Source organism: Moschus berezovskii, chromosome 24, assembly GCF_049115385.1.
Source record: "Moschus berezovskii isolate FMDL1 chromosome 24, NW_MosBer_1.0, whole genome shotgun sequence".
NCBI lineage: Eukaryota > Metazoa > Chordata > Mammalia > Artiodactyla > Moschidae > Moschus > Moschus berezovskii.
This window is the reverse complement of record NC_142483.1, coordinates 48,389,757-48,402,291: the sequence shown is the minus strand read 5'-3', so window position 1 is coordinate 48,402,291 and position 12,535 is coordinate 48,389,757. Positions and strand designations below refer to the sequence as shown.

The window sequence follows — 12,535 nt, the reverse complement described above, 5'->3', positions numbered from 1 at the left end:
CTGCCTATCATTACAAATGATATAGTACATGTATAAAATAAAACATAATCTCTACCCGAGAAGGTAGATGAAGAACTGCTGTATTAAGCCCCTTTGTCTGTCGTCTTTAAGCCACTTTGTATGTTTGGAGCTGTGCTGAGTGCCAGGGCACAAGAGGGCTATGACCTGGCCTCGTTCTAGAGAACTCATGACTTTGACACAGGACCTTTCACTTGTCCTTGCCTTTTAGAAGTGGTCTGTGTTCTGTTTCCTGTCCAGGACACAGCATGATGGACACATTGGCTGTCGCCCTACGGGTGGCTGAAGAGGCCATCGAGGAAGCCATCTCCAAAGCAGAAGCCTATGGGGACAGCCTGGTATGCCCCTCATCCCCCGCAATGTCTGGCTGGAAGGTGGTGTGGGTGGGGTCCTGGCTGCCAAGAGAAAGCGCAGCTTGTGGGGACACCATCATCATATAACCATCCTGGAATTGAGTCCATCCTCCCCCTGCATTTGTGGTCAGGACTCCCAAGAAATCGATTGCCAAGTCCCCCAAACATACCCACAGCTCACGACCTCCTCTCTTCCCTCTGCAGGACAAGCAGAATGAGGCCAGTTACCTGCGGGACCACAAGGAGGAGCTGACCGAGGAGCTGGCCACAACCATCCTGCAGAAGGTAGGTGTGCCCTGGCAACCACACGGCTGCAGTGGGCCACCCTGGTCCAGACCGGGGCCTTCGGTGAGCAGGAGAGCCACTGTGGGTACCACTGTTGTCTTGGGCATCATTTGTCTTGTTTCTTCTCACTTTTGCCATTGTACTCGGGCTGAGGCAGAGGGGTTGCATTGCACTGTGACAAATAAGCAGTGTGAACTTGCTTGCCCTTAGGGATTGAGCTAGTGGGTGAGGAGCCAGGAACTCGGCCCAGAGACCTCTGTACAAATGGACTTGTTAAACCCAAGTGGCCATGCCCAACATAGCAAGCGGTGCAGACAAGCTGAAGCCTTCCTTCATGACACTTGGTATCTGCCCCCTCCTTAGGGCTTTCAGACCCTTCCTAAAATCAGGGTGAACAGCCGGAGACTCTGGGTTTGAGATCCAGCTCCACTGTTGATGAGCTATGTGTCCTTAACTGATGACCTCCGAGATTAACTCTGCATCTGTAAAATAGGGGGAGTTATAGTAGGCAGCTCTTAGAGTTATTCTGAGAATTAAATGACGTAAAGCATATATGATATCAAGTGACCCCATGGACTGCAGCCCGCCAGTCTCCTCTGTCCGTGGAACTCTCTAGGCAAGAACATTGGAGTGGGTTTCCATTTCCTTCTCCAGCAGATCTTCCCGACCCAGGGACTGAACCTGCCCTCCTGCACTGCAGGCAAATTCTGTACCATCTGAGCCACCAGGGAAGCCCTTGTACTATATGGTGTCAAGCACGGAGACTGGTACACAGTAGGCCCTTAGTAGAAAAGGTTGTCAGCATCATCAAAGGACTACTTTTAAACTGTAAAGTGCTGTAGCATGTTCAAAGCGGGTCTGAAACTGGCCGGTATTCTATAGAAACTAAGCTCTTCCGTGGCTAAAAACTTCCCAAAGATGATCCCAGTTACACCACACAGTGCTGGAAGTCTCTCCAATAACGTGTCCCCTTTGTCACCTGCCTCCTCCCCAGATCATAAGGAAACAGAAGAGCAAAAGTGAGCAGCGCGTGGAAGACAAGCCGGAGTGGCCGCAGCCCCAGAGCTGCGGTGCAAAGGCAGCTGACGAGGGGACCACAGCCTCCCCGGGGGGCCCCCAAGCTTCCACCAGCTTCTGGGTGAGCCCCTATGCCGCCCCAGCCCACCCCTCCAGGGACCCTGCTGTGTGCAGCTCAGAGCCATTCTTCCCATAGAGATGGGGCCGCCACGCCTAACATCTGTAGTCAGTACGTGTGCCCGCCAGACAGCACGGAGTGGGGGCCGGGGGGCCTGTGCTCTTACACATGGAGGTGGGTTTTTACACAGAGACCAATTTAGGAAAAATAACACTGTCGACAAGCTTTTTAAAACTCATTCTGAAAAGAGTTGTACTGAGTCCCTTGAGAAGAAGGGTTTTCTTAGGGCCATGTGTGTTCTGGCAACCTGAGCAGTTGCTATACGGAAACTGAGGACAGTGAGAGAATGGCCGCTGCCCTCTGAGGTCACAGCGGCACGTGGATGGGCATCGGGATGCGGATAGACCTTTCTGTTCCTTCTCCCCAGTCACAAAGCACAGTGTCCATCCAGTGACCCAAGGGTCCAGGCCTGTCGTGTCTGGGGAGGGTCACCGGGCCCATAAAGTCCTTTGGTGTGTCCCTCTGTCCCCAGCGTGTGTGGGGAAGAGGGTAGAGGCTGGGTCCTGGGTGTGGAGATACAGCAAGAAAAGGAGCAGGACTGGCCGGCAGGACTTGTGTTCTGTCAGCCGCAGGGACCCACGGTCAGAGCGTGGGGGAGAGGACGGGGCAACGCATAGGTGCGATTTAAAACTGGAAAGGCAGAATGAAGGAGGGTGAAATCATGCCATCTGCAGCAATGTGGATGGTGGGGGGATGGGCAGAGGCTGGGGGCTGCAGGATGACCTTTCTGTGGCATCTTGAGGAGGGGCCCTGAGCTGCAGACCCTGGAGGGCCTTGGCCTCCTGGCAGCGCTCCCTCCTGTGTCACCAGTCCTCCACGGAGGTGGACACTCCGGCTCTGGGGGCAACTATGCAGAACCCCGTAACACTGTAGGACTCCGTCCTTGGGCTTAACTGCAAAGCCCAAACGTAATCTGTCTCCAGTCAGACAGGATTTCTCATCTGTTCTCTTGAAAGAAAATTCAGTGTGATCGTCCCTTTTTTTAATTTCCTCTCTGATTGTGTGGCTCTCCGCCGGCAAGGGGGTCAATGCAGTCTGATTTTCAAAGCCTTAAGATGCAATATCCTAACAGGCGCCAGGGCAGGGGCTATCATTCATTTAGTGCCTCTCTCCTTGGGCGCGTGTATGTAAAAAGTCATCTCTGTATTAATATGGTGATCCTAACGATAACAATGACGGCAGCAGAGGCTGGGCATGCAGTGTGCCCAGCGACTGAGGTGTGTCTCTGCCTAACTTTCTCTGTCTCTTCTCCATCCTTTTCCATTTTCCTCAGCCATTTCTCTTTGTGTTTTGTCATTTTCCTCCCTCACATTTGCTCTCTCCTTTACGTGACTATAGTACAGACCTGAAGTATGTTTCATTACTGTTACAATTATTGGATTGAATGTAATGGATGTGCCCGACCCCAGAAATACAGAGCAAAGCTATGTCTCAGCGGTTATTCATCCGAACACTGGTGTCGACCCCTTTGCCCACAAACCCTTGATACTAAAAACTTTCACTCTCTATTCACCCCTGATGTGGGCTCCTTGAGAGGAGAGACTATTTTGAAGCCATGATCAGTGCCCCAGGGAGTCTGCCCTGTTGGTGATGATGATAATCATTGCAGTCATAGCAACCATATACCATCCCAAGAGATATGGGGAGGGCAGGATGCTGCTGCTACACAGGGACCAGCGACTGCAGAGGAAGCTTTAACAAAAGTAACTGATGATCACCCTGCGAGTTTCGTCTAAAGCTTCAGAACCAGCTGGATTGGATGGCACGTCCTGCTGGGTTGAGGCTTGTTAGCCCAGAGCGCGTTGTCCCCAGGCTTTCAGGGAAGGGTGTCAGGCGCAGCAGCAAGAGGGCACAGCAGGGCATCAGCTTGGAGCCAGTCAGACCCAGGGTCAAGCCCTGCCTCTGCCCCTCACCAACCGTGTGCGTGGGCAAGTTGCTCCAAACTGCCACAGGTCACCCATGTGTCCCCAGTCAGACAGAGTGAGGGAATGGAGGTGCTGCCCTGGCTCAGCAGCAGAGCTTAATAAATGCTGTTATCTTGACTGATACTCACTGAGTGCACTCTATATGCTTGGCATGGCCCTGATCCCTGAGGCTTAGAATGAAAGTGTTAGTTGCTCAGTCGTGTCCAACTCTGTGTGACCCCATGGACTGCAGCCCACCCGGCTCCTCTGTCCATGGAATTCTCCAGGTAAGAATACCGGAGTGGGTTGCCATTTCCTCCTCCAGGGGATCATCCCGATACAGGAATCAAATCCGAGTCTCCAGCACTGCAGGCTAATTATTTACCTTCTGAGCCACCCGGGAAGCCCAGGAGGAGGAGCTGGCAGGGACCCCTTACCCAACATACTACACTTTCATGCCCCAAGAATTAAGAGGTGGGACTGATTTGAAATTCTCAGCCCATCTTTGCAAGACTTTGCGGTCATGATAACACTCCTGGACCCATGGACTCCACCCATCACGCCTAGCCTCCCAGCATTGATGTGCAGACACTGTAACTCAGGCCGGCCCTTGCTGACATCACCTGCCTTGTTAATTCCATGGACCCTACGGTGGGTAAGAGGAAGGAAAACAGATGCTGTGGGTGGGAGTGAAAGGATGGGCACAGAGTGCCCAGCCAGGATAATAAAGCAAATAAATCAACAGAGTGATCCCATCACTTCCCAAGAGCAAGGAGGTTGAACCAACTGGCAAGTAAAAGTGTCATCATGGCGCCATCTTCTGGGCCATATATTTATTGCAATGAACTTGTGACAAAACTGCGTCTAGGTCTCAAAACGGGGGCTTTTCCACCCTGGCTGGAGACAGCAGACCAGCAGTGTCCTGAGATGTGCTGGAGGCAGCTCTCTAGGGATTTTTGTGATTGTCAGGGTGTAGCTTTTTCCCCTAGTGTGAAACAATGGCTTGCCTGAATTAGATTACGAAAGCCTGGCATCCTTAACTCATGAAAAACACAGATCTCATCTTCCCTGTTGGGACCAGAGAAGGACTTTTCCTGTTTCAATCTTGGCTTTTATAAGTAAGGGAGCATTTTTGTCCTATAGAAGTGGAACCCAGCCACCTCTTACAGACACACACATACAGAAATAAAATATTGTTTGAGCCACTGCAAAATGAAATACTATCATTTCCTCTCCCCTTAAAACATGTATTTTGTGATTTATAGTGTGAAGTTTGAAGATAGAAAAATAAAGGCCAGGGTATAGAAAACAGCTTAGGGGAGGCTGCAGGAATACTGTACCTGGCAACAGGCCATCAGCTCCTTACAGTCAGACTGTGTTATAATCCTTCAAATTCAGTCACAAACGTGGAACTGAGGGTCACACCCAGAAGACCATCTTCAAGGAGCTCACAGTCAGTGGACGAGATGACAAGTTGGAATATGTAGCAGAGACAGAAAGATCCGTGTGATTACATGGAAGGGGGGAGGTTTTGCCAGTCCAAGGTGGGAGGCATGTCAAGGGTATGTCCCTCTGGGACTTCCTTGGTAGTCCAGTGGCTAAGACTCCACGCTCCCAGTGCAGGGAACATGGGTTCAATCCCTGGCCAGGGATTTAGATCCTACATACCCCAACTAAGACATGGCACAGCCAGATTTTAAAAAGAAGGGTGTATCCCCATGAATATATGGCAGTTTGACATGGAAGGATTTTCTTTTTGCTTTATTTTTAATAAGTTCACCTGCCAACAGACTGTCAGCCTTGATCTCTCCTCTATGATCGCCACTCATCATCTGTCAAGAATTTCCCAAAATTATAGATGGCTCCCTGAATACCCAACCTCAAGAAAACCTTTGTTGTTGTCAAGTATCAGAGCTATTCAGGGCACTAGAGACAGGATCAGTGCTTGCCATGCCCTTGGAATGACAGAACTGACACTGGGCCAAAAAACCACTTGACGAGTGTGTTAGCCTGGCTCTCCTCCATGTAAGACCTTGCCCTCCATGATATAAATGAGGATTACAGTGGGCTTCTTCTTTGTTTCTCTTACTCCCCAGTGTCATCCAAGAAGTTAGTAAGATCATCACCATCAACAGGCACTTCTGAAAATCTACCCTGTAGCCTACCTCAAGTCCTACACTCCACAGTAAACATTCATTGACTCCCAGTTCTATACCAGTTACTGTGCCAGGAGCTGTCACCATCAACCGTCCTTTAACTACCCTCAGCTGCTTGCAATCTAGTGGGGACACCGGCAGAAAAACAGATGTTGCAACAGAGTGTCATATAACACAGTATCGAAGCAGCAGGACTCTCAGCCCAGCTTGAGGAACGGGGTTTCAAACCACAGGCCGCGGCCGGTGTGAGCCGAATGCACACAGAGTCTTATCTGATCAGTGAGCGGGGGAGAGCGCCTCCACGCCTGGGCTGCATTAGCCTGTGACCGCTTCACCGGACGGCAGACCTGGAGGCCCAATGTACTCTCTTCTGTAATCAAAGAGGAGTCAGGTCGTGACCCTTGGCACACAGCTTAAAGGGCTCTCTGTTTGTTCCTCCTGGATCAGCCTCAAGGTCTTGTGAGGGGAAGTAGAAGACTCTTTCTGGGCCAGAACTGGCTGTACCACCCTCTCCAGCAGAGTGTGCAGATGCCCGGTATCTGAGGGCTGTGGGCCCTGGGCTGGCCTGTGATTATGGGGATACGGGGCCCCAGTCCTCAGCCCTCTTTTCTCAGACAGGTTAGCTCATCCTCTGGGTGAGGCTACAGAGTGCAGTGTCCTCTCCCCAAACCCTAGTCATGATGCTTGTTTTTTCACCCAGATACCCTGCAGCTGGCGTTTGCTATTCTCCTTTGTCACTCTCAAACGGCTTTTTAAAGCTCCCATTTACTGTGCGCAGAGCAAAATTGTGTGTGTGTGTGTGTGTGCGCAATTAGTTGCTCACTCAATTGTGTTCAACTCTTTGCGACCCCATGGACTGCAGCCCACCAGGCTCCTCTGTCCATGGAGTTTCCCAGGCATGAATACTGGAGTGGGTTGTCATTCCCTTATCCAGGGGATCCTCCCAACCCAAAGATCAAATCCGCGTCTCCTACATTGACAGGTGGATTCTTTACCACTGCGCCACCTGGGAAGCTAGAACAAGATTAGGTTTCTGCTTCTCAGGAAATTAAGTCACACAGGCAAGGTGTTGCACCAGAAGTGATCTTGGAGCCCAGGTACAGATGAGCCCCGAGTCCAGCCTCAGCTGCCTGGGGGCCCTGCCCACAGCTCTCCAAACAGGCTCCCCGTTCGTCTCCTACTCTCAGCATCTGTGCTGCGCGAGGAGGACAGCGTTCCTTTCTCCCGAGGAGAGAAGGCAGTAGGCCTGTTGGTGTTGCTGTTGGCCAGCAGGTGGCGCCAAACTGCCTAAGGCCGGAGTCGGAGATCAATACTTTGCTTCATATCACAGAGACGCTTTCTGTGGCTTGGCCCTTTCCTTCCTCCATTTCACCCATATAAAAAGAGCAAAGTAAATCCCCAAGCGAAGAGAATTCTCTCATTAAATGACAATGGAAAAAATTGGTCTCTGTATGATGAAATTCCCTGTATAGAACATCGAGCTACAAATTCTCCAAGTTACGTTTGTAACATACAGAAATGATACAGTTCTAACATGTTTCTTGACAGTCATTTCTACCACTTGTCCTTAGATTAGACTTTAACTAAACGGGAATGTGTTGCAGAGTCTCTGGGACTGTGGACTGACCATCTTGTCTCACTTAGCTATCACAGTACTTACACTGTCCTACAGTTTTCTACTTACACTGCTGCAACGCTCAGGTTTGGAGGTCTCTGAAGGGAATATGCTCTGATTTTTATCACACACAATTAGCCCAGAGAAATCTCAGCTGAAAGAATGACTGGGTAAGTAGGAGCCTTGTAAGAACCAGCTCTGCTGGATTCTGCTCCATCTGATGCTTTCTGGGAGGCCTGGCCACTTGCAGTGGAATGAACGGGGAACCATTTGTGCCATTATATGGCATGATGTAGCATCCCTGGTGGCTGAGACGGTAAAGAATCTGCCTTCAATGCAGGAGACCTGGGTTCAATCCCTGGGTCAGAAAGATCCCCTTGAGAAGGACCTGGCTACCCACTCCAGTATTCTTGACTGGAGAATTCCATGGACAGAGAAGCCTGGCGGGCTACTGTCCATGGGATTGTAGACAGACACAACTGAGCAGCTAATACTTTCACAGCAGGATGTACTGATTTGAAGCTTCTGAACCTCAAGATGAGAAAAGCCGTTACCGTCAGCTGTGTCATCTCCATGCGGTGGGGTGCCTGCGGATCAGAAGGCAGTCCCCCTGGGAACTGTGCTTTACGAGGTCACCCCTTCCCCTCTTTTCTTTGCACAGCGGTCACAGTCTGAATTCTCACTCAGCAGAGAAGATGCCCTGAGGACCCCTTCGCTGGAGGCTGCATCAAGGCAGCCAAGCAACCAGCAGCCAAGGGAGGAGGAGGCGTTGCCCAGCTGGAAGAGTGTGGACAGGCTGGACCAGACAAGTAACTGTTCTGTGGGGTTCAGAAACGCTGATGGGAGGCTGCTTGGCTCTTGTGAGGTTGCTCAGCCCCTCCTACCATCAGTCTGAGCGGGGGTGTGCCCATTTGGGACAGCCGGGCCACCAAGTCACGGGGTCTCTCGCACGGCACACTGTATATAAGGCAGGCAAGCTTCCCCTGTGGGCAGTTTGCTTGCTGAGACCTGTGAGACAGTGGGCAGGTGGGTTCAGATCACTTGGCTGCACAGCCCCACTTCAGCTGCCTGTTCTGTGTGGACTAGGAGCAGGTGTCTTATTATATGTAGGCCAGGAACACCAGGGCTTCCCAGACAGCTCAGTTGGTAAAGAATCCACCTGCAATGCAGGAGACCCCAGTTCAATTCCTAGATTGGGAAGATCCCCTGGAGATGGGATAGGCTACCCACTCCAGGATTCTTGGATTTCCCTGGTGGCTCAGCTGGAAAAGAATTCACCTGCAATGCGGGAAACCTGGGTTCGATCCCTGGGTTGGAAAGATCCCCTGGAGAAGGGAAAGGCTACCCACTCCAGTCTTCTGGCCTGGAGAATTCCATGGACTGTATAGTCCATGGGGTCACAATGAGTCAGACGTGACTGAGACACTTTCACTTTCACAGGAACACCAATCCAACCTAGCAGGCTTTCAGCGTCCAAGATACCACAGCTAATGTGGTCCCCAGACCCAAGCGTCAGGACCCTTCAGCTACTTACGGTAACAAGTGTCTCCACAGCAAACACATCACAAAGAAAGAGCATTTCAAAATTTAGACTAAGAAATTGACAAACTTTGGAGGTTTTATAAGCACTTCTAGCAGACAGTCCATTTCACAAAACAGTTCCTGCTGGGTTACAAGCATTCCAAATAAATTTGCAAAGGATCTTGGTTTTCAAAACATGTTTTGTGCATAAATTTCTCTAAACTAAGGCACCTACGTGTAATTTTATCATTGCATAGAAACAAAAAAATTAGCTCAACAACACCACACACAAAAAAAGATTTCATACTCAGCTCAAAACTCCATGCACCTCTCAGGATGAAGACTTAAAGAACAGAAAGCACTTGTGTAGAAAATAGCTGGTTTTTCTGAGGACCACTCGGCCCTTGACATGCTAAGCTGTCCAGACTAACCGCAGAGGTCTTGAAAGATGTCTGACCTGTTTCACAGGAAGCAGGTTACTCCCTGGGGGCACTGCTGCATCTCAGCAGAGCAGAAATGTGGAACAGAGGAGGTACAGAGGTCATCCCAGGTTAATGTCCATGCACTATTTTCAGAGGTTCAGTGTATGCCTCAGGGAAAGGGCCGGCTCTGAAGCCTGTTGGTCCACGGCTGAGGTCAACTGTAGGGACGCTGAGTAAACCCACCTTCAGTCTTCAGTCTTGACAGTGCCTTCGACAAATTCGTATCCCCCCAGACACATTCTCACTTCCCGGGCCTTGACCGAGCATCTGCCATATACACCACACGAGCTCAGTGCGGGGAAATAAAGATCTGAAGACAGTCCCTGCTCTGGAGTTTCTCAGTGTGAGTTGGAGGCGGGTTTACTCAGCCCACAGACTCCCTACAGTTGACTTCCCAGCCTCTGCTCTTTCCTCCGCACGAGCTGTCTTGGGGAACAGTGCAGGGTGACTGAGATCCAGCCCCTGCCGCAGGGCCCTGTCACCAGGGAGGAGGGCCCAGCCCTGTGCGTGGTCAGCCAGAAGCCAGGAAGTGAACCAGAGTGAACCAGAAAGGCTGTCACAGCAACTCAGGGAAGCAGGAGCCCACGCCTGGGTGGGGAGACCAGAAAGAGCTCTAGGAAGAAGGGGGCAGAGGAGGAAGGCTGTCTGAGGGGCCCCTCACTCCGAGGCGCTAACAGTCCCTCTCTGGCGTCTCTCTCTCCCTCCTGCCCGCAGTCGTGGCCCCAGTTCTGCAGAGCCCCGATGGGAATTGGATGGCCCTGAAGGATGGGGCTCTGCCCCCAACCCGCCTGCTGGCCAAACCTAAGAGCGGCACGTTTCAGGCCCTGGAGGCGGCCTCCTGCGTGGCGTCTGCCTACGATGAGCTGGGCTCCGACAGCGAGGAGGACTTTGACTGGAGGGAGGCCTTGAGCACGCTGTGCCTGCAGCCCCGGGCTCTGCCCAGGGAACCCCAGACTCAGCCCACACAGGCTCTGGGCTCAGACCAAGGCCCCTCTGCCTCCTCTGGGCCCTCGCCCAACCCCGAGGCCATGTGGTCCGACTCGGAGACCTCCTCTGTGGGCTCATCCCGGGAAGCTGGGCACCGGGCCAGGCTGTCCTGGTTGCAGAGGAAGGCCCCCCGGAACCCTGCAGCCGAGAAGATGCGCCTACAGGGAGAGCTGGATGTGAACTTCAACCTTCAGGCAGCTGGCAGGGAGACCTCAGACAGCAGCGAGCCTGAGGAGGCCCCCCAAGCTGCAGATCGGAGGGCCAGAAGGTGGAGGAGGGCCCGGGGGGGCTCCGAGGAGCTAAGCAAGGAATTGCCTTCCCCCAGTGGCCATCCCCCGGAGCTGGACACACATCAGGTAATAAAACAGGGTGCACATAAGCACCCACTCATTTTAAGTAGGCTGTGCCCCTCTCCAAGCAAGAGTGGCATGGAGAGTCCTGGATTCTGAATCCACAGACCCAGTTTCTTATCTTGGTTTTGCCGCTGACACAGGTCACAACTCTCGAAGGCATACCTTCCTCTCTGGAGATGAGAGCTTAGAGTTCAAAGTGGGCTTGCAAAGTGTGGCCCCCAGATCAGCAGCAACCATAGCACCTAGGAACTTATTAGAAATGCAGATCCTTGGGCCCTGCCCCAAAGCTGCTGAATCCAACATTCTGGGGATGGAGCCCAAGCTGTCTTGGTGATTCTGCTGTGCATTAAAGTCTGAGGGCCCCTGGCATGGAGTTAAGGGGATGGGGTCTAGAATCAGCCTGCCCATGTTCAAATCCAGCCGTGACTTTGGACAAGGCATCTCCTTAGGTCTCAGTTTCCTCATCTGTCAAATGGGGATAATATTAGAACCCACTTCAGAGAATGGTTGTGATGAGTGGATAAGATAACTTTGTAAAGAGCTGAGCTCTCTCCTAGAACACAAACAAGGGCACAGTCAATGTTTTGATCTCATAATTGAGGGTGCAGTTTACTAACATTCTGTGATTCTTGGCTCCCATCACAAGCCATCTCAAGAGTCCTCAGTGCCTCCTCCCCCATGGTTTACGCATGAACCCCCTTAGAGAATCTGATTAAAGCCACAGAATCTCTCCCTAGAAAACCGCTCCTCAATACACACACGGAGAAGGCGATGGCACCCCACTCCAGTACTCTTGCCTGGAAAATCCCATGGACAGAGGATCCTGGTGGGCTGCAGTCCATGGGGTCGCGAAGAGTCAGACACGACTGAGCGACTTCACTTTCACTTTTCACTTTCACACATTGGAGAAGGAGATGGCAACCCACTCCAGTGTTCTTGCCTGGAGAATCCCAGGGACGGGGGAGCCTGGTGGGCTGCCGTCTATGGGGTCGCACGACTGAAGCAACTTAGCAGCAGCATACACACACACTCACGCTTTTTTTACTTACAGTGTAGTTCATGGACCCACATCCAGATTGACTTGATATTCTCTGGAAACACCCCGCTCACCCCCAGCTCTGGGTCTGTGATCATGCTGTGACCTTGCCCTCAGCTCTCCCTGGCCATCCATGGTGATCTCTTCCACAGTGACCACCGTAGACTGAGTATTAAACTCTGTAATGCCAACTGAGGCCTTCCCATAGCAATCTTTTCTAAACTCTAAAGTGACACAAGTGAAGCCTGGAAAGTGCAAATGCCCTTTTGAACCGTTCGAAACTGCAAGCCTGCGGAAGATCTCGTCAGGCTGCCTCTGTCTTCTGTAGGCACATCATCATTGCCACTCACATCACTAACAATGTGACGCTTTATGCTCCTAGGGAAGCCGCACCCACTTGCTGAACATCATTACGTCTCCCATAGTACCCAGCTACCGTGTCCTGCATTCTCAGTTTGGGTTCCACAAAAAAGCAGGTCTGGAATTAAAAATTTGGTTGTAGATTTTGAGAGAAGCAATCCCAGGAAACCCAAGAGTGAAATCAAGAAATGAGAAAGGCCAGTGAAGATACAATTGGGGCTCCATCCCACCAGGGACCTGCTGAGAAGCCAAGTGGGTCACAGCTCAGAA

General features: G+C 51.6%; 1 protein-coding gene across 1 annotated transcript in view; it reads left to right on the top strand.

Moving 5' to 3' along the window:
- MYRIP (myosin VIIA and Rab interacting protein) overlaps nucleotides 1-12,535 on the top strand; it is a 233,299-nt gene that overhangs the window by 164,674 nt on the left and 56,090 nt on the right. The window contains exons 6-10 of the mRNA XM_055414586.2: nucleotides 259-356; nucleotides 576-656; nucleotides 1,651-1,794; nucleotides 8,188-8,335; nucleotides 10,244-10,872. Of these exons, the coding sequence (XP_055270561.2) occupies nucleotides 259-356; nucleotides 576-656; nucleotides 1,651-1,794; nucleotides 8,188-8,335; nucleotides 10,244-10,872 (1,100 nt within the window). The remainder of the gene's footprint in view (nucleotides 1-258; nucleotides 357-575; nucleotides 657-1,650; nucleotides 1,795-8,187; nucleotides 8,336-10,243; nucleotides 10,873-12,535) is intronic.